This window comes from Erpetoichthys calabaricus, chromosome 2 (assembly GCF_900747795.2).
Source record: "Erpetoichthys calabaricus chromosome 2, fErpCal1.3, whole genome shotgun sequence".
Lineage (NCBI taxonomy): Eukaryota > Metazoa > Chordata > Cladistia > Polypteriformes > Polypteridae > Erpetoichthys > Erpetoichthys calabaricus.
The window spans coordinates 181,610,952-181,630,669 of record NC_041395.2 but is presented as its reverse complement, the minus strand read 5'-3'; the positions used below and the strand labels follow the sequence as shown (position 1 = coordinate 181,630,669).

The 19,718-nt window shown below is 36.0% G+C and overlaps 1 protein-coding gene across 3 annotated transcripts in view; it reads right to left on the bottom strand.

Annotated features, from left to right (window-relative positions):
• The window catches only part of slc50a1 (solute carrier family 50 member 1), a 510,780-nt gene that overhangs the window by 14,981 nt on the left and 476,081 nt on the right, over nucleotides 1–19,718 (bottom strand). For 2 of the 3 annotated variants that reach the window (XM_051923657.1, XM_028794860.2), the window contains exons 2-4: nucleotides 5,461–5,535; nucleotides 4,914–4,991; nucleotides 4,059–4,182 (exon numbers count right to left, since the gene is read on the bottom strand). In XM_051923657.1, coding sequence (XP_051779617.1) covers nucleotides 4,059–4,182; nucleotides 4,914–4,991; nucleotides 5,461–5,528 — 270 coding nt within the window. In that variant the 5' untranslated portion in view covers nucleotides 5,529–5,535. Of the gene's footprint in view, nucleotides 1–4,058; nucleotides 4,183–4,913; nucleotides 5,011–5,460; nucleotides 5,536–19,718 lie in introns of all 3 variants that reach the window. The other variant, XM_028794861.2, reaches the window with a different exon arrangement.

Sequence of the window (19,718 nt, the reverse complement as noted above, 5' to 3'; positions counted from 1 at the left end):
CCAAAATAATGGGAGGCACTGATGTTTTACTCGCAGGAGATTTTCGTCAAACATTACCAGTTATTCCACGAGGGACACCAGCAGATGAACTCAACGCGTGTTTAAAATCTATGCTTCTCCCACGGACAGTTACATGTCGCGTGTTCTCGGGTAGGTACACCAAAAAATTTATACATTTATGCACGTAATGGGCAAACAAAAAATGTAGTATACCTGAAAGCACCCAATGTATCTTTACTTCTTAAATGTTAATGTTTACTGTTTAATAATTTATACGTTTCTTATATGTTGTTCAAATTCTTTTATCAAAATACCGGTAACGTGCAGTGAATACACTTGACTTGAGCATTCATAGTATTCATCCTCTTTCTCTGTATGTTTAGCATTTATTTGCTCAGAGGCTGATGTGCTTGCTGCTTCCTGAGCAGCTCTTCTTTACTCCACCCTAGTGGCCCGCTGCTTCTCTTTCGTCGGCATCTTTTTGCGTTAAAACTGATTAAGTTAGTTTTTGTATTGCAATTACTTAGTACGTTTTCTTTAACCTTTCACTTAATCTGGCACTTAAGTCTTCAATCTGCCTCAAGAATGATTAGAGAAGGTGGTAGGGAATGAGAACCTGCGCGCTGCCGAGAGTTGATTCTACAATAAAATAAAATAAAGATAAAAAGAGTAATAAAATCATCACCCCTAAAGCAGATAGATGTCACGTAGTATATGTGTACCAAATTTCAAGTCAATAGGTGAAATAGTTTGCGAGCTACAAGGGATTTAAAATCCTGGACAGACAAACGAACAGCTACGGTAGCGTATTATAGAAGAAGATTTTACTGTTTAATAACTTATATTTATATGCAATGTGCTTCTTATATATTACTTCATATTCTCATATGATAATGATGTTAATAATGTTGTTTATATTGATTTCTAGGTTATTGTAAGTGCTCTTTATTTGTTGAAAAATAAAATTGGCAATTAACAAACTTATTTTATAAACACTACATTTTATTTTTTTTCCCTTGCACTCAGTGAGCGATGCCACTGGGTAATCAGCTAGTTGGCTATAGTATTGTCAGGCTACAGAAATCAGTCAGTACTGCTCTACAGATAACTCTTCAACACATGGTAGCAAGGAAGATAACTACGTTGCAGATCCAAATGTAGTTGTATAACTGTACTCCCTAAGTCATTGCCCAGATGTCCGTTGATCTTATTTTTTATGAAGTTACATCATAAATAGTTCTTTCTCCTTTTAGCTTCCAGAATTCATAAATCCCCAAATTCCTGAGAATATAAAATGCAGCACTTCTTAAAAATTACTAGAATAAATTGAACTATTGATGGGATGCACAGTCTTTATATCAGGTATGGTAAGAATTCCTAAACAGTTCTCCAAACTTTAATCAAGGTTATCATTATTCCTGTTAAAAACTTACTATCCTGCAATTTACAATGGCTTAATTAAGTATTCAGACCCCTTTGCTTTTTCACATTGTGCTACATTGTTGCCTTGCACAAAAATCAAAAATATTTCCCACATCAAGCATCACTCAATTCCCTCAGAATGACAATGCAAAAAAAATGTATTAAAAATAAAAAACTGAAATACCCCACCAGCCAAATTTTCAGACCATTTTCTGTGACACTTGAAATTTAGCTCACCATTGAGCTTTCTGCAGGAAATTCAATTGTGTAAGATTAGGAAAGATACACGACTCTCTATAGAAGGTCCCACAGTTGAAAATGGGTATCACAGCAAAAAACAAGCCAAGAGGGTGAAAGAATTGCCTGCAGAGCTTAGACGACAAAATTGTATCGCAGCACAAATCTGGAGACGGTTACAAACAGTTCATAAGTGCACAACTGCCTTCATAATTCTTAAATGAAAGAAGTCTGGAACAACCACAATCATGGGAGAAGGTCCGTGGTATTAGAGGTGACCAGGAACCCAATGGTTCTGGTCAAGCTCCAGAGATACTGTGTGCAGATTGGAGAAACTCCCAGAAGGACAACCATCACTTCAATACTCCTGTGATCTGGGCTTTATTACAGAGTGGCCAGATAGAGGCCTCTCCTCAGTAAAAGCTCACTTGGAGTCTGCAAAAAGTTACCTAAAGAATTCTCAGATTATGAGAAACAAGATTTTTTGGTGTGATGAAACCAAGATTAGTATCACGTCTAAAGGAATCTAGGCACTGCTCACCACCTGTGCAATACCATTCTAACAGTGATTTGAGGATTTCAGGAGAAAGGAACTGGGAGACTAGACTAGGCTGAGGAAAAGCTGAATAGAACAAAGTACAGAGGTATCCTTAATGAAAACCTGCTGTAGTGCACTCTGGACCTCAGACTAGGCTGAAGGTTCACCTTTCAACAGGAGAATAACCCTATGTGCAAAGACAAGACAGGAGTAGCTTAGGGATAACTTCGCGAATGCCCTTGAGTTGCCCACCCACAAGCCCAGATTTGAACCCAAACAAACATCTCAAAAGAGACTTGAAAACATCTGTCCAGCGACGGTCCCCATCCATCCTGACAGAGATTGAGAGGTTCTATAAAGAAAGACATCAGATGATCCCTAAATCCAGGTGTACTAAGCTTGTCACCTTATACCCAAGAATCCTGGCTGTAACTGCTGCCAAAGGAGCTACAACAAAGTACTGAGTAAAGGTTCGGAACACTTCTGTCAATGTGATATTTCAGTTTTTAATTTTTTTATAAATTTCAAACATTTCTAAAATACTGTTTTTGCTTTGTTATTCTGTGGTATTGAGTGTTGCTTGATATGAGGAAAAAATAAACAATTTTAGCACAAGGCTGTAACATAAAAAGTGATAGGGTTTGAATACTTTTCTGCATCAACAATGTGACTGCTATTCTTTACTTTTGCAATGGGTAAATTTCTTCATGTATAAAGAGAATACAAAAACATGCTAATTACTTTCAAAGTTATAAATTGTCCAGCTTCTTCATGTCTTGCTGATCTTCATCAATATCATACTTCATGTACTCTTTGGTTCACAAATTCTTAATGGTCAACCACAATGATATGATTCCAAATGCCAACTATTCTTTGCCTTCATACTTTATGAACAAGCTGACAAGAAGAGAATGCCAGTATGTCTCATAAATGAATTCTAGACCTGATGAGAGCAGCTTGTACATTCATTCTACTATGATTTAATTTGAAATGGTTGACTCATAACGTTCATAATTGTTTTTGCAACTGGAACTGTTCACAGTTGCAGAGAGCAAAATCAGTGTGTCAATGTGTTACTTTAAACTCATACAATCAGGATAGTGGTGGGTTAATGTCATGTTCACGGTAAGCTTTAATACATCACCATACACCTTGAAATTTTTTCAAATATTAGTAAACTCCCGTAGTCATTTTAAAAATCTCATGATCCCCATACTTCTTCAAGGCTGCAAGGTGTGGAGAGGGATAATCAGACTAGATTCTACACCTTTAAAGTCTGATTTATGTCAACGTACAGAGTTTGTTATATTAAAGCTTAAACAATCAACCTACATGAAAAGGCAATATACTGTAAAACATTTTTTAGACCATATATTACATATGAACAAATTTTATAAAATATATGTCATAATACAAATGTAGTTTAGTTAACACCCAGGGTCAATAGCTCCACAAAGTCTCTACTGATTATATGATAACAAATAACTAAAAGACATTCAAACAGAATTACCTGGCAAATGTAAACACATATAAGACAAAAATAATTTCTGCTCTGATTATCGATATGAAAGAGATTTGAAAGACTAATGACACCCTCAATGCGATGCCTACATTCTCTGTACAATTATTAATATAATAAATACTAAGAGCGGCACTAGATTTGGTAAATCTGCCTTTATGATTATTAGTATATGAGTATATGTTTTCATTACGTTCACCTTCCATCCTATTTGCATAGTAAAATTGTGAAGAAGAAAAAATCCACATGCTTGAGGACTGATTAAAAAAATAATAATAAAAAATCAGAAGTGAGAGATTCTAAACCCCATGTGCTAGGCAGTATATTTGCAAAGTTAAATACCTTTTCAGCAGAATAATAAATGTAGACCAGAATATAGGTGGCCTGGAGTGAGGCACCAATTAGATTGACGGTTATCAGTGTCCAGTCGTCTTTCAGATAACCATAGTACAGCCATCCAATGTTACTGCAGAAACAGAGTAGATGTTTACATGTTGCTGTGCCTTGCTACTTGTGATCTAAGCGCACAACAAATGAAATTCTCTGATAAAGTTTATCTTTATTATATGGATTAATATAAACTACTAGTTATGGCAAGCACTGAATTTACGTTACAAAAATTTTGATATTGCTTCTTCTTAGGAAGCACATAACTTCCTAACAATGCAGTATGTTTAATTTCTGAACATAATGGGAATGTTACTCTAATAAGCAACATCTCCTTGGATGCTGCTGCCCAAACCTTAACACAATACGATATTAATTCATTACATCTCTAATCCTGATGCCTCTCTAGGATAATTAGTTTTAGGTCTTTCACTGTTTGAAAAACATGTTGAAAACTGAGATTAAGCATGGATGCTTCATTGCAATCTAAAGAAAGTGAACATTTATGCAGTCTTTATGAAACTTATATGCCTTGGATTTTTTTTAAACATAGAACTACCCTCTACATTTTTTAAATTCACACTTGGAACTTTTCATATTTTTTACAACTTAACATGCTGATATGTTTTACAGTAGCACAAGGCAGGTTGCTAAAACAATATTGATATGCTGTATCACAAACTGTTGCTGTCTGCTATGCTGTGGGGGGTGCATAGATAGATAGCCATGTCACCATACAGAATAAACCTCCAACTTATTTTTGAGTTTAGAATCTTGTAGCGGATCATTCGTTTCACAGAATGGACTTACTTGAGGTGTGTGGTAAGGAAAGGCAAAAACTGGATGTTTTCTGTGTTTTTAACCTGTGTCATCCTCCTAAGATCGGACCTGTAAAAACAAACAATGCCTAAAAGCATAAAAGAATAAGAAACAGTTCATTCCAGCTTCCACACTTGTCCCCTATACTTTCAGGGATTTAAGCTGATGCAACATCTCATCACATTCCTTCCCAAGATCTTTTGGCAATCAATCACATAAGCAATATGAAGTCAGCTGTAGTAGCTATACTTCAGATTCCAATGTACTAAACTTTACGCTTAGATTCCGTAATGTGTGTGAACCTAGATCATGTATTACATCCTCAAAGACGTTAACAAGTCATTTATTCTTACGTTTTGTCTTTGAGATGTTCATTTGCGAGCAACTACTCTTTTTACAATCACTTCAGTGTGCCCTTTATCTGAAACCTGAGCAGGTGCAACTATCCAAAATACACCTTGCATTAAAATTCCTACCGACGTGGCTTCAGGCGTCTAAAGTTAAAGTTATACTGAAAAATATGCCGTGCAAAACTTACAATCCAGTAGAGAACATGGAAATTGTGAACACGATGCACGCCCATGACAAAAGCTGCAGAGAATCCATGAAAGTGCTAACCAACGACTCTATCTATTTACAACGTGAATATTCGATCAAATATTCTTCCAATATCAACGTAATTTTTTTCCTGGTCCAGACCGGATGCGAGTGATTTGTGGGAGGTGCGCCAACTTATAGCCAATAGCCATGCAACAACATACGCTGTGGGCCGGGCAACGTTTGACATCACGCGGGTTACGACGGATGACGCAGAAACAAATTTGGTTGATAAACCTTCACCTTAGGGTCTCATGTATTGTTTCCTGAAAAGCAGGTGTTTAGACTAGGCGTTTCTATAACATTGAATTATGAAATGAAGTCAGTTTGCCAGTAAATTAAACGCTGTGAACATGTGTCTTTGGAAAAACGGGAAATTACCCGTTCACAGTTATTAACAGTAGTTGAACATAGTTTTAACGTGTTTGGTTGTCCTGATTTTTAAACCATGAATTAAACGTTTACTTATTGCCATATATGTTTGTTTGAGTAATAAACTTTAATATTTGTCCGTCTGTAATTCTTACCTGTTGTAGGTGCTGTCCGGGAGCTTAAATCCTAGCGTTAAAAGTCAATTTTGTATATCTGTATCTACGTCTGAAATAACTATTGATCCTTCAGCATTTGCTTTGGGGTGCATTCCACAAAGTATTGCAGCCCACGGGAACCATAGTTTGGGCATCTCCATAGATTCAATTAATTCATATGATGCCTCAAGAACAATCCTTTGATGTTGACATAATTAAATCAATTAGGCAGAACACAGCGAAACAAGCTTACAGTGATCGTTCCTTTTTACCACTAAATATTTCGAAGACAAAAGATATGGTTGTAGATCCCTTCCTTCCACTACCTCAGCTTTAATTTAAGGAGAGATAATAATAATTCATTACGTTTTGATAGAGAACCACACAAATCTAGGGACAACTTTGATAACAGACATGACTTTTCTTAGGGATATCAATTGTTTTAAAAAGGACAAAGTCATAATGACACTGTTTCATAAGTCCTTCATTGAGTCTATTGCTACATTTACTATTATACTGTATGTTGAATACTGTATAAATCATCTTAACAACATTGTTAAAATTAGCAGTAAAATTAGCTGCTTCGCAGCAGAACTGTATTACAAACAGGTTAGAAGGAAGGCCAGCTCATTTCTGTCAGACAGTATCCATCCTCTTTTTTCCTAAATTTCAGGAGTTGCCATCAGTCTGCAGATTAAGGTTTCCGAGGGTAAAGAGAAACAGATTTAAGAACTCCTTTGTTCCTAGAGCTATAAGCATTTTGAATTCTGTTACTTGTAGGGATGCTGCTTGAATTATCATTTTGTGTACTGTTGAATTGAATTACTCTTCTTTGTACTAATATAGAGTGTATGTATATCCAGTAACAGTAATTGTCAGTTGTTGTGTCTGTTTATTTTAGTGGATCTGTGTAACAATGCATTTTGTTTTTGTGCCAAATATATGTATGAATGTGTGTGCATGTTTAGTTTTTATGATATTTGTAAACACATATTGTGCATGAAATATTTGCTAAATAAAAAGTAACAAAATTAAACTGGTTGCAGTATTCAAAACAGGTTCAGACATTTCATGGTGTAAATGAAAAACCATATATTTTCAAGTAATTGCAGAAGGCAATAATAAAAGGTAAACCAGTGAACATCTGTCTCATACTGTATTTATTTGAGCATAGAACTGCAACCGTAAATCACAAACAAGTGAAACAAGCAATGCAGTTTGAGACTGCACTAATCATTAACATGTTTTAGTACATTTATTATGTTAAAAGTAGATGTATGGAAACAACAACTTATTAAAAAACTTTTTATTCATTTGGGATATGTGAATAGACACAAGAAAATGTAAATCTCCTAAAATGGAGAATGTATACATGAAATTTATGTTCAGTACTTCATCCAGTATTTTTGAAAATTACTTTGATTGATTGGATGTAATAATTAATAGTAAAGGAGTATTCTCCTTCATTCCACCATACATGTAGGTATTATTAATTCTAGGACAAAGTTTTCTTATAGGAGAAAACCACTGATCTGCTATTGAGGTTTATTATTTTAAAACCTGATAAAAGATAATTAACATTTACATCTAGAATGCTATCAAAGTTAATGTTATAAATCCAGGACTTGGAGCTGGCTGATATAGAGCTAGAAATGTGATGAGGCAGCTAAAAATACATTGTACAGATTAAAAGAAACATCTTACACATTGGAAAAATTTTGCAAATAATTACATCAGTATTTGCAGAGAAGTGGTGGAAATACAGAATACAAATTAAAACGTTATGCTTCTAGGGAGAGAAGAAGAAGAAGAGTTTAATAAATGAATAAACTCCAGATCCGTAAGATGTTCTGACATTTTATTTTCCTGCCTGATTTCAAGCATAGAGTTTGTTCCATTTTGACAAAGTTGTAGTTTAAAGACCACAAAATTATTAAAGAAAATGCAACAAAACAATGCAAAATCCATAAGACGGGCAATTAAACTAATAATGCAGTTGAGGCCCTGTGTGTTAAAAACTCTTTGTAGGAGAATTTGACTTCCTGCTGTTGTTCTTTGTTTCCTTTGCCCTGTTAGTGGAATAATACTAAGAATCACAGTTTGGAGTTCATGCAGCAGCGTAAGTCCTAAACAGTAAAGAGGTTTTTAATTCTCAAGGACTCCAGTTAGAAGCTTGTCTAGGATTAAGTAATTCAAAGATTTTTGAGTCTTTGATCTAGGATAGCTGGTTCTGATTTTCTAATTAGTCTAAGAAATCTAGATTATAAGATTTAGCAGTCAGTTAAACAAAAGATTGTGATGTCTATTTTTTTTACACCGCTTTTTAAATTATTTTAAAATTAAAATCTTTTAAGACTATATATAACATCCTTGTGTAAAGGAAATTTTAAGGTTAATGAAATTAACTATGTTTTCATCTGGAATTGCCTCTTGTCCTATACTGCACTGCCAGAACTATCTTCCTTGCTCTATTTCTTAGATAGTATTTAAAATTTTCTGTTGTTTTCTTTAACAACCTGTACGTTTGATTACATTTAATTTTCTATGTTTTAATGCCTAATGCACTGACAGATTAAGTGACTTGCACAGCATCATATGGTGGATTGGGCATAATAATTAGACAGTTGTGGACTGATTCCAATTCCTTATTAAGTATGTACTCTGTGTACTCTGCAGTTGTATGGTCTTTACTTTAGGTCTTTTTTTCAATATAGCACTAGAAACTGATATGGTGTTACACTATGTGCTGATTTACAGTATTTTTCAGGCTCCCTGTTGCTTCGTTAGTTAAACTGAGTCAGCAGCAGATTCTGTGCCTCATGAAAAAAATGTATTCGTTTATTTTATTTTTCATGTTAGTCATGACTTTGACTGTTTGCATTACTGTTAGTTGTCTTGTGCTATGTCTTTTTTCATGTTTTTACTTTTTTAACATACTGCATACTGTTGTAAAAGGGCCAAAATTAAACTTTTGAGTGAACTAACATATTTTAAGAATTTCTGAACATAATTTGACTGCTTTAAGAGTGATGTCTGTTAGTGACATCATTTCTACTCACCCGCTGTTCTCTAATTGGTGGATAAGCCCACACCTTAAGGTACATTTGCAGCATACCATTAATGAATAAAGTCATTTGGAATGACAGATAATATGAATCCACATTAACAGACTTACTGTACAGGAAGACACAGTTACTGTAGTTTAGAGTAGTACTAAGAAGTGATAAAGTTGCTATTATCAGGACAATAGAAATGTTAGGAAACAATAGAAGACTAAAACATTTACTAGTGCAAGACAGTTGTCACAAAAATCAGTAGGCTAGGACCACTGTAAGTAAAAAAAAAAAAAAGTAATTATTTGAATGTTTGGGGATCTTTCAAGATTAAGCAAGAGAAAAAAGTGGAGCACACTTAGAAATGAAATTTCTATCAGACCAGAAACTTGTTAATTATATCCTTATTTTATAGAGCGCAGTTAATAGTAAGTACAGTGCATCCGGAAAGTATTCACAGCGCATCACTTTTTCCACATTTTGTTATGTTACAGCCTTATTCCAAAATGGATTAAATTCGTTTTTTTCATCAGAATTCTACACACAACACCCCATAATGACAACGTGAAAAAAGTTTACTTGAGGTTTTTGCAAATTTATTAAAAATAAAAAACTGAGAAATCACTGAATCTGCTGTTCTGACTAGTACTAACAAACTCTTGCCTATCAGTCAGATAGGACCTTAAACCACTGGAGGGCAGTGCCGGAGGTACCCAGCATGTTCTTCATTCTGGTCAGTGGAATGTCATGTCTGAACAGTGTCAAATGCTGCACTAAGATCTAACAGATTTAATATGCTGGTTTGTCCAGAGTCTGCTGCCATAATCAAATCATAGGTTACTTGAATGCAGAGCAGTTTCACTGTTGTGCTGCACCTTGAAACCAGACTGAAAGGATTCCATCAAATTATTAGAAGTTAAGTAATTGGTGAGTTGGGAGGATACAACACTCTCAAGAACTTTTGACAGAAAAGGTAAAGTGAGAAATAGGCTGAAAATTTTTAAGATTATCAGAGTCAAGACCACACTTTTTTAACACTGGGTTTACAGAAGCGATTTTAAAAGTAGCTGGCACAAAGCCATTGACAAGGGATGTATTTATTATTGTTGTAACAATCAGGATTATGGCATGAAGTCAGGATTTAAGAAGTGTAGTGGGGATGGGGTCCCCCACCCAGTACACAGGTAGTGGGCCTCATCTTACAAAGCAGGTCATTAACAAATGCAGATGTGACTGGTGAAAGTTTAGAAAAAGAACTAGATGGAGTGGGAAGACAGGGAAAGATATAAATCAATGATGGATTTATTTTTATTAATTTATTAATTTTATTGTGGAAAAAGCGAAGGAACTTTTCATAGACTTTGGTAGAGGAGGTTATTAGGCCAGATGCAGGTTGCAGTAGTTTACTTACTACAGAGAAGAAAAGTAGTATCTAAACTGCACCTGACAAATGGAGTACAGAAAGTAAACAAGTAAGACATGGCTTGGAACATGACGCCATCAAAGACTACTCCTGCCTCAGCAACAGACAAAAGACACAACATTGTTATTGTGTTCGTTATCTTTTATAGTTCTATCTGAATGATTTGCTTAAATAAACATTTCAATATCCCTGTATAAGACCTAAGAAGAAGGTCATAACACAAGAGTGGGTACACAGGAAATCAAAAAGGTGTTTGGCAGAAAAAGGTCAAAGTGATAAATTAATTGTTAATACAAAAGAGAAAATGACTAATGGTATAAGTATTCAGCCTTACATTTATTTGACACATTTACTTGATACATTTACATGGAATTTGGCTTTTTTCAGACAAGATTTTTCACATGACTTCAAGTAAAACATATCTATCGGAAAGAAATTCCACAGTGCTTTGTATAGCTCCAAGAAAATCAACTTAATTCAAAGCTAATTTGGGATGGATGTATTGAAAAGCAACACATGTATATGGATTCGCTATGAATGTACAAACAAGGATACTAAAAAACTGAGCATTCATCAATTTGAGAACGACACTATAAAGAGAACTCTCAGCTTTCATTTATCTCTTTTTTTCCTTCACATTAGTTGCTAGTCTATGTGGAGCCATATTACTTAAGACAAAAGCTTCCAAGGCAGTTTAATGCAACCAAACATTACTATGTTTTACCTTTCCACACATACACTTACTTTTGCTATTTCCTGTGACTATTTTGCCCTTTAGTATTTGTTATGGCCTGCTTGTTTTTTTGGCCATCTGTAGATAAATACAGTTCAAGCCTTCTAAAATTCATTGTGTGGATAATCTCAGCTGGAAATTTGACATGGCTATAAACACTTGGGTGCTCAAATCTTGTAGATGAACATTAGTACACAGGAACTCTGTATAGTGGTTGGCCTTAAGCCATTTCACATTGTTGTCTACAGAGCTAGTATCTAGGGCTCCATTAACCAAGTCTTTATATTTGTGCTACTTAAGAGATACGTCCTGTTTTATGGTCTCTCGACTCCAGGGCTCTGATTTCTCTTTCCTGTCTTGTCACAATATAATAATGCGTATGCAAAATATATAGTGGTTGGGATTGGGAGAAGGATTTAATAGAGATTGTTTCATGGCATGCAGTAGGCCTTTCCTTTATTTCTGTCCATTTTACTTGATAAGGTCAAGTGTTAAATGCAAGTCATGGCAAACCTGCAAGCACACCCCAATACACAAGCACATATATACTGTTCTACTCCAAGCATCTCTCTCTCTTGCACACAAATTTTCCCAGTGGTGGCATTCCTCAAAATGAGATATGCTGACATATAATGTGCCATGCATAGAAGTTGGGTCTGCAAGGTTTTTTTTTTTGTAAACAACAGGCAACACATAATATGTAATGGGGTCTACTCTAGTCCAGTAATAAAAGTGCACATGAGAAAATATACTGTACTTGTTCAAATTCCACACAGCATTTTATTCCATTGCTCCCTTTTTTGTACCCTATAGTTCTTTGAAATGTATTACAGTAGGCTTTGAAAAGTACATATCCCTTCCCCTATGATGTGTATGTCAAATTAAAGAACACACAAAATACAAAGCAGTAAAGTTAAGCTGGTAGCTTGTTTTGGAGTTGTAAGTAATGGTATCCTATTTTTCTTTAGAATGGCTGAACTACTGTATTTACTTTAAATTAAATAAGCACTGGCTTTCTTCATAGCATTTTCACACCTTTTTAACCTTACTCGAAGACTAGTCTTCATACTGTTAGGTACAGGTTGAATTTTAACCCATAAAGAAGTTGATTGATTAAGTTAAAATACATGTATTCTCTCAAAAGAAATAATAAAAATTACCAATCTTTATCTTTTTGTTTTAGGACTGCTGAAAGTAAAATTAATAAAATCAACTTTTTAAAATAGTGATGCTGTCTTTGAGTCATAATTTTTATATGGTTTTCAGATCACCCCATTAAGTGTTTATACAGTATATATACCATGGATTCAAAAACTATTCAGACCCCTTTCTGTACACTGCATTGTGTTGTAGATTTAATTGTAAATGGATACATTTGCCATTTTTGCCTACTAATCTACATATTTTATCATTATGGGTTATTCAGTGTAGTTTTGATGGAAAAAAAAAATTGAATTTGTCTTAAATTTTCAATAAAAACTGGAAACATGACAGTGTTCTGAATCTTTTGATTGATAGTGCTTGTGTGAGTGTTTGTGTGTTTGTGTGTGTATATATACTATCAGTCAAACATTTAGAACACCTGAGTGTAGTTTTTCTTCAAATATAATCAGTTGAAATACAATGAATGACCTAAAATAGTGAAAAGGTAAGCAGTAAACTTCTATAGGGTTAAATTTAAAGTTTAGGTTAGCAAAAACTGAAAAAAGGAAATATCAGAATATTACAAATGGGCCATCTTAAGGGAGCAACCATTAGAGACATTGATATAACTTTAATAAAACTTACAACTACACCACTTAACAATTTATTTATTTTTTTTTCTTTTTAAAATCTCATTACTTTGCACTGTGATCTACATGTGTGCTCAGCACAGCTTTTCAAAACACTTCTCCTGTATCCTAAAAGTATTGTTTTGCTGCTGCAGGACCAGATGGAGTTCATCCTTGGGTTCTTAAGGCCAGTGCTGACCAATTTTGTGGTGTTCTCTGTCACCTGTTCAGTTTGTCTCTAAAAGTGTCTATAAAGTGCTTCTGCTGTGGAAAACATCCTGCATTGTTTTAGTTCCAAACTAAACCCAATGACTACAGATCAGTGGCACCTACTGTACATCTCACATCATGAAGACCTTTGAGAGACAGGTCCCAAACTAGTCCTCTTGTGGTAGATTACCTGGACTCACTACAGATTGCCAATAAAACAAAGATTGGAGCGGAGGATGCAGTTATCATTCTGCTCCACATGGTTTATTCTTACATTAACAAAGCTGGTATCACTGAAAGATTATGTTTTAAGATTTTTCCACTGCCTTTAGTACCATGCAGAGCTCATGATATGCAGGTGGATGAGCCTGTAGTGTCCTGGATAAAGGACTATCTGTCAGGCTGGCTACACACACAGGACTGTGTTTCTGATACGAAGGTGAGCAACACAGGAGCATCCCCTTATGGGGATGAGACAAGAGTATAGGAGTCAGGTGGAGAACTTTGTTTCTCGGTTCAAAGAGAATTGTCTGCATCTTAACATCAGCAAAACCAAGGTACTGGTTATTGACATTTGGTGCATCAAAGAATCTTAATGTGTGGCAACTGTCTAGGTAGTGGATGTAGAAGTGGTGCACTACTACATGTACTTGAGGGTCCACATCAATGACAGGTTGGACTGATCTCAGAACACAGAGGAGCTATATAAAAAAGGGCAGAGAAGGCTCTTTTTCCTCAGGTGACTGTGTTCCTTTAATGTTGGAAGTGAAATCCTGCACATCTTCTACAAATCTGTGATGGTCAGTGCAGTTGTTTACACTGTGCTGTGCAGGGCTGGTAACATCACTTCAAGAGAGTCCCATCGAACATTCAAGCTAATTAAAATGGCCGCTGAGTTATGTGCCACACTCCGACCCACTGGATGTAGTAGCAAAGAGCGAAATTAAAACAAAACTGAGTTCCATAATGAATGATGCTGCACATTCTCTCATTAACATCCTAACAGTGATTACTTTCAGCCAACAAATTATTCAGCAGAAGTGTGTGAAGGAACATTGGGTGGAACTGCTTTATACCATATACTCCTTTATACTATGATTGTGACTGCCAAGTCAGATGTTTTCTTTCTTTTTAAATTTTCTTCATTTTTAGTCATTCTGGTGTGTGTTCATGCACTCCAGTGGATGGAAATTCCTTAACCCGGCTATGAGGCCAGCATATTGGATGGGCAACTAGGCTGGAGAAACATCCCAAAAGGTATGGTTTGCATTCCTTTACTCGGGCAAGAGGCCAGTAATATGTGACAGTGGGAGACTGTCTCCCATGTGTTGGTCATCCTTTCATAAGCTGGGTGGCAGCATCCCTTGTGGTGAGCCCCTGTATGGATGCCTGTAGGTCAGCATGGGATTTATGGTGCCATAGGTCTGCCTTGCTGGGTTTGTGTGGGGCCTCCAAGGGGAGCTCGTGGGTGATGAATGCCCTGTTTCAGGGGAGATCTACCTGATCCAGAAGAGCTTCCTGGAGACAATGATTTGTGCAAGGGGAGTACTGCCGGGGTTGGGTTTAAAAGGGAGCCCGCCACTTTGCCTGTGGAGTCGGAGTTGGGAGAGGAGAAGAAAGCAAAACAAAGCAAGGCTTGTTCTGTTTTTGAGTCTACTGGACTTTTCAGACATGTACACATATTGTTTAACCTTACTGAAAATAGTAGGCACCTCTGTCATTAACACAATATGTCCTTTCTCCTTACATGCTGTAGGTTGTTGTTATAATATTCATTAATGTAGTTAAAAGTTCAGTTTATTTTTTATTTTATTTAAGAAACTAAATAGAATAATAAAGTGTAACACAATCAACAGAAAACAACACAGCAAGTACAATGGTATATTCCAAATACACTCCATAAACATCAGCAATCGAACCCAAACCATATGAACTGTACAATGCAGTTACAGAGCCCCATCTAAAATTACTCTAAAGAACTGAGTTATGAGTTCCTACCAAGTTCTGGAAAAAAATCCAAACAGGCTCTTATAGAAAGAGTTGTTTTTTCCGCTCTTTTGATAATATTCATTACGTCCCGGCTCGACTATTCTAATTCCTGCCTATATGGTGTTAGTAAAGCCACTCTTTCTAGACTCCAATTGGTTCAAAATGCGGCTGCAAGGCTTTTAACTGGAAGCAGCAGAAGCCAACACATTACACCGATTTTAAAAACCCTACACTGGCTGCCGATTAGATTTAGAATTGATTTTAAGATACTCCTCTTAACCTATAAGGCACTAAATGGTCTAGCCCCTGCCTACTTGAGTGTCTTGCTCCATCGTCACAATCCCCCTCGTGTTCTTAGATCCGCAGATCAGCTGCTCCTAACCGTTCCCAAGGCACATTTTAAAGTTCGTGGTGAAAGGGCTTTTTCCGTCTGTGCACCCAGGCTCTGTAACTCCTTACCTTTAGTGGTTAGGCAAGCCGCTTCAGTCACCACATTCAAATCACACCTAAAAACGCACTTCTTCACATTGGCTTTTAATTCTTAACCTGTCTTATTTCCACTTGCTTTTTGCTATTTCTCTGTTTTATTGGGTCCCCTGACCTGTTTTTAGTGTCTCTGTTTTAATTCTCTCTTAATGTTTGTTTTTAATATTTTGCTTTTAGTCTTGCTTGTTTTAACTGTACAGCGCTTCGGTCAGTTGTAATGCTGTGTTTTTAAGCGCTTAACAAATAAAAATGGTATGGTATGGTAATATTGTGACTGTTGTTGCTGCTGGTTAGTTGCACATAATTGTGGTGACCGTTGCCCTTGTGCAGTTCAGTAGTTCCTTTGCTCCATTTTTACTGTAAGCCTATGGTAAAGAAACACAGCTGCCCTTCACAAACTCCCTCTTAAACAGTATTTCAATGAGAAACAAACACACTCTTCCCATACCCTTTACACGATTAGCTGCAGCCTTGCAGGCTTACCACTCAACATGCTTCTTGCACAAGGCTTAGAACATTTAAAAGACTGAGCTCTGGCCAACCCAACAGCTTACTCTCCTGTCCTCTGTCCTTGAGACTGCGTCTGCTCCAGTCGCTGCTTCCGAGCTGTTGTTGAGGAGGACTTTGTGTTTTTAACCTGTAGGGGGGAGCTGGACCTCCACATTTGACAGCTGCACCCTGTGTGCTCTTCTGCTGTTGACAAACCCCTTATGAATAAAGTCTTGTGTTTGTACCTGCCAATTCAGCAATAAAGATTTTGTACCTTGGAAACCTGATCCATTTTCAAGTCTTCTGTGCAACTTTGTGACCCAAGCTTGACAATACAGATCTTTATTCCACTAATTTATAAATGGTCAATTGAGATTCTTCCAGTTAAGCATAAGTCTTTGTGCTAGCAGTGTGGTAGAGGATATTACAACTGATTTTTCAAAGCACACTTTTATCCATTCTGGTATTACTTTGAATATTACTGTTAATACTATCTGAGAGAGACACATATATTTATGCTCAAAATGGTTTTAAATATAGGCCATTCCCAGAACATGTTGCTTAATGAGAATGTTCTTGATGACATTGCTCACAGGTTGGTTATGTCATATTTGACACATGTTGAACTAGAATGAATTTTAAGAAGGCCTAAATTCAATTCCTTTTCTGAAATTTTAATTGTGACATTTAATTGCCATCATTCCTTTAGATAGACATTAAGGGGTAAATTCCTTAAGATTTTTTTAGAGATGCTGTCTAAATCCTCATCCAGATTACCTAGTATCACCTCAGGGATGGATGTAGGTGAAAGATGAGAAAGGTTGAGTAGATTACTATTAGTGAAGTTTCTAGTTCATATTTATGTAGTAGTAGGGTGTTGTACCGTGTTAGCCTTTGTGGATGCAGTGAGAAGTTAAGCAAAATGACATCTTTTATTGGCTACCTGAACAGAAAACAATATGCAAGCTTTTGAAATAGCTCAGGCCCCTTCTTCAAGCTGGTTGACGTAATTCATATATAAAAATAGTGTGTCACTTGAAGATCAAATGAAGAGCACAGTAATTAAAAAAGATGTAATTACAGTACTGTATTGATATAGAGATCTGTAAATGTTATAATCTCTAGTGATTTCCATACAATAAACATAGCATTGGGTAGGGCTAAAATAGGTCATGATCATGCATGTGGCAATAGATAAAGGATTTTTTTCCTTTAAAAGTGTCCTGCATTGCTTATATATCTTCAGTTATATTTAAATTTTAACAGTAAATGAATTGCCAGCTAGGAGCTTGTTGTCTCAATTGCTTATGACAAAATGGTCTGTGGTGCTTCTCTTCTCTCTCTAAAAAAAATGTACGTGCCTTGAATTGAGATGTTACATTATTACAAGATTTACAGTAGAAAAGTAATTTTAAAGAACTAGAAGCAGTTAACTGTATAAGGTTTCCTCTACAGCAGTAGTCATGTGAATTTTATTCTTACATCCATAGATGTACCAAAAATAAAGACTTTAGTGGTCCCAAACCCCTTTAAAATTCAAGCTACCTCAGCTATTGGAGCTTCACTCTTCACACAACTCTCTTTTCCTTTGCTCATTATAATGGCAACTGAGCTGTTATTGTTGATAATGAGGACTCCAGACACTGTAAGTGTAGGCACCCTGTTGCTTTTGTATGAAGGTATTTTCTTTTCCTTCCGCCCTTTAAACCATTAACTCTGTTGAGAGATTTGAAGCTATAGATTTCAAAATTTCCAGTTAATTAGAGCTAACAAAAGATGCCTTAAATTATGTAAGTAATTTATTCTTTCAGTTAGCCCCCTGTAACCAACACCATTTCCCACATAAACCTATAGTAGGTTATTGCGTCACTAAAAGCTTTGGTTTTAGTTTTTTACTGTAGGTTTATTTGACCTTTACACAGCATTCATGAATAGCATTGGATATTTGTGTGTGTTTTTTTTTCTATCAGTTGCACATGTTTAGCTCTGTCTTTAATAAATAAATATCTCTAAACTGAATGAAAATAACCTCACAGTAATGAGACCACAGTTTGTGCCACAGGTCCCCTCTTTGTCTGTATGGATTTTCTCCTGGTGCTCCGGTTCCTTCCCACAGTCCAAAGATATGCAGGTTAGATAAACTGGCAATCCTAAATTGTCCCTAGTGTCTGTGTGTGTGTTTGTGTTTGCCCTGCGTTGGATTGGTGCCCTGTCCAGGATTTGTTTCTGCCTTGCGCCCTATGCTAGCTGGATGGCTCCAGCAGACCCCTGTGACCCTGTTCAGGACTAAGCAGGTTTGAAAATGACTGACTGATGACTGAATGAAAATAATTCTGGCTGATTTGGAAGTGGGGCATTTTACTCTGAATAACTACATGAGAATGTAACCTACATGTTACAGTGATCTGGACTTTTCCAATTAAGAAAAGACAAAACTATTATTCAGAAAGGGTAACCACTGCTGCAGTAATGAACATTTTTATATGTATTTTTTGAGTAGTTTGGGTTTTGACCTATGAAGATTCATGTTCTAAGGTTTATTTAATGTTTGGAATTTAGGCAATGAAAGGTAAATTCATTAATGTCATAGTTTTCTTTATCTGCAAGATGCTTCCTTGTATGTCATGTAACCACGATCGTTGCACAAACGATGTAAGGGAAGTGATCCTATTATAATGGCTGCAACAGAGGTGGCCTCAGGGGTGTGCGGGGCCTAGAGCTGACCAACCCCAAGCAAGGCCAGTTACGTCAAACGCTGTTACCGGTATGTGTTGGCTGTATAAACTTGCACATGAATTTAATAAAAATAATGTTAACATATACCAGATTTTCTCATTACAGTATTCAGCTAAATTTTTACAAGATAACACGTGGACTTTATCAAAATATAACAATATAATCTATTTAAAAAGTGCAATACATAATTCATGACAATAGTGCGAAATGCGATGCGGTGTCATGTGGAAATTAGCAGGGCCTCTTCTAGAAAAGTACCCAAGTTGCAAGTATACTCTGAGTCTCGATATGCAATAAGGTTTCCTCTTAGAAGCATCTCAATTATAAATATATATATATATATATATATATATATATATATATATATATATATATATATATATATATATATATATATATATATTTTGCAGCTGGAGATCCACGAAGGGAGAAAAAACGAATCACGTATCATAAAATAGTTTTTTATTCCTGAGCTTTCAACCCCTATCAGGGGTCTTCATCAGAGGATAATGCTTAGACTTACAAGAATCAAAGGCAATATATAGCAACACATTCAGTTGGGTGGAGGTGACTAAGTCAGTATGATCAAAGGGGGGGGTGTGGGGGGGGTTGTATAGTTTAATTATTGTGTACATGTCCTTCTTAAGTTGGCATATGCTGGATTTATGTCCAAGTGTCTGTTGATGGCGTTTTCATCTGATAGCCAAGACTCGGCCAACTCTCTAGCACTTTTAGTACTGGCCTTAAATTTTACTTTTACATTGTCCCAGTTGAATGTGTG